The 2,517-nt window shown below is 48.4% G+C and overlaps 1 protein-coding gene across 1 annotated transcript; it reads left to right on the top strand.

Annotated features, from left to right (window-relative positions):
- Window positions 1–923: 923 nt before the first annotated feature.
- LOC133829666 (uncharacterized) lies at window positions 924–2,155 on the top strand. The gene is made up of 2 exons (XM_062259425.1): window positions 924–1,444; window positions 1,522–2,155. Exons 1-2 carry the CDS (start codon window positions 1,013–1,015, stop codon window positions 2,134–2,136), a joined length of 1,047 nt encoding a protein of 348 aa, XP_062115409.1. The 5' UTR covers window positions 924–1,012; the 3' UTR covers window positions 2,137–2,155.
- The last annotated feature ends 362 nt before the right edge of the window (window positions 2,156–2,517 follow it).

Raw genomic sequence — 2,517 nt, 5'->3', positions numbered from 1 at the left:
TTTGTGGGGGTGGCCAATTATTTTGGTGTCGCCCCCTTCCAAATAACTCCAAACAGATATAGAATGCTGGCCGCACTCTATATCCTGTATAAACTTAAGAAATGGCCAGAACCTTCACCCCACGAGGTCAACTATCTCTTTGACCTCAAGTCTAACCCGCAACAACACGGAACGGGTTTCTTCCATTTTTGTCACCAGGAAACCAGTTGAACGTTCCTGAGTGACACAACGCACATCTCGAATGTGGGGCAATACAATAAAGAGTACTTTCTTACCCCGGACATATCCAGCAACAACCTGGCCTTCGCACGAGGAGGTAAGCACCGTTTGTGACTGGTCGATACTTTTACTCAAGGTGTCTCCCTTCGTTTTTCTTAAACCATAATCTGTTTTTCAGGCCCTTGGTTACGCCCAACCCCAACACCAGACATGGTGTTGAGGTCTAACACTCTGGCCAGGATGTCCGACGCAGCAAAAAGCGTCAAGATCCTGGTGACTGAAGAAAACTTGAGGTGGTCTGGCCTCCTGGCTCCTCGCCATGAAAATAGAGGGTCCGTGGTAGACGAAGCCACTACCGAGGGGGTTCTCGAGCAGCAACCTCCCGTGTCTCCTCCTCGGAGGAGGCCAACGGGGATTACTATTAGGGAGCCCACGGGCAATCCTTCCGCAGAAAGGCCTTCTGCTCCCCAAGGCAAGGGGAAACAAAAGGCCAAAGAGCCAGCTGTGGACTTGGGAGAGTCCTCTGATGATAATGGTAACACTATCTTAATTTTAAATGGTTTGCCAATTCCCTGTCATTTTTTCGACGGGGAAGGCAATTTTACGTATACTCCAAAATTAGGGCCAGACTTCTTCATGCCAGATAATGAGTATATGACTAATAGAGTCAATAGTGTAGCGACCAGTAGTTGTAGCTCGGGTATTCACTTTGTTGCCTTTCTTCTGTTGCATATAATATATTTTCATCTGCCTCTTATTCTTATCAGTTTCCTGTGTTTACTTGCATGCAGATATGGCTACTCCCAATATCTTTGACATGTACCAGGCCGAGGAAGAAGAGGAGGTTCCCCAACTCCAACGGAGATCCAAGAGGAGAACTGGAGAATCCAGCCGAGGCCCTCCGGCCAAGAAGGGTCGAATAGAAGACCTTCCCAAGGACCCGCCAACTGGGCAGACTCCTGGGCCAACGGGGCAAACTCATCCACCAGCTCCAACTGAGAAGCAGACTCCTCCTGCCCCACCGAATCCTCCGGCTACATCCGCCAGAGATGAAGTTGTTCGTGACGAAGCTCTCGGGACTAAACTCATGAGCCGTACCCTTCGATCAGCCAGGGATCGTCTTGACTGCATTGGCAAAGGCGACCGTGTCAGGGATGCAATGGTCGAGGCTGAAAACTTGGGTGCCGACCAGGTTCTGAATAGGGCCCTGAATGAAATCTCCAGTGTGAGTACTTCTTCACTTTTTTAAGCCTTAGTCTTTTATTCTTCACGACAGGCTCTAACTTTTTCCTTTGTTCACAGGCTTTGCTATCTGCTATCACTGCTCGTACCCGTATCCAGGCTTCCATCGAGAAGGCCAAGGAAAAGGCCACTGAGAGGCATCAAGTGAAGGCGGCTGAGGAGCTTTCGGCTGTCGAGGCCAGGCACGCCAAAGAGTTGGAGGCACTGGCTCGAGAGAGGGATGCTGCGGTGACCAAACTGTCAGAGGCTGAAGCTGCAAAAGATGCCGCTGTGAAGTTGAGGCAAGAGTATCGAGAGTTCAATCAAGCTCATCTTCGCGAGATCAAGCATCTGGGAGAGACACTCAAGTCCAAGGATGAGGCTATTGTCACTCTTGAAGGCAAGGTGAAGCAGCTGGAGCTTGACAACTCCAAAAATCTTGAAAAGTACAAGAGGACGACGCTCCGATGTTTCTACAACTTCTGGAAACATAATCAGGGTGCCGACTTTAGCTATCTTTCGGAGGAAGTCAGGGCTGCTGAGTTGGCTCGCTGCACCGCCCAACTGGCTGAGGAGGAGGCAAGATTGAGGATCCCTGCCTCTCCAAGCATCGTTGGTGTGGAAGAAGAAGAAGTTGTCGAGGACGCGACCAACCAGGATGCTGCCCAGGACCCTCCGGCCCCGAATGCCTCTTAAAATTTTCTCATTTATTTTTTCCTTCTTTTTGGCTATACGACCCACGGGTCGTGATGTAAAGACAATAATTTCTTTTTAAACTTTGCTGCATGGGCAGTAAATCCTTTTTTCTTTTATTCGAACAGTTACACCCAGGCAGCGATGCATGCGGTGTAAAAGCTTAAATCTTGATGCTATAATATCTTTATAACATTTGTCCGTATGACCGAACTTAGCATAGTACTTTGGCATAACTTAACAAAACATAAATTTTGAAAAATATTCTAAGTACTGTAGCATGCTTTCACTCATTTTGTTCATGTGTTTACATACCTTGCGAGTATGCTTTGCTATCGATGTGCCCCCCAAGTGATCGAGGTGCTTTAGGCCCTTGGTCACTTG

Source organism: Humulus lupulus, chromosome 1 (genome assembly GCF_963169125.1).
Source record: "Humulus lupulus chromosome 1, drHumLupu1.1, whole genome shotgun sequence".
NCBI lineage: Eukaryota > Viridiplantae > Streptophyta > Magnoliopsida > Rosales > Cannabaceae > Humulus > Humulus lupulus.
This window is presented reverse-complemented; position numbering and strand designations above follow the sequence as displayed.

Bases quoted from the DNA above. Each gene is read 5' to 3' on its own strand.
- LOC133829666 (XM_062259425.1), top strand. From the start codon at position 1,013: ATGGCTACTCCCAATATCTTTGACATGTACCAGGCCGAGGAAGAAGAG. The intron at 1,445-1,521 runs GTGAGTACTTCT...CTTTGTTCACAG, and splicing joins CCCTGAATGAAATCTCCAGT to GCTTTGCTATCTGCTATCAC.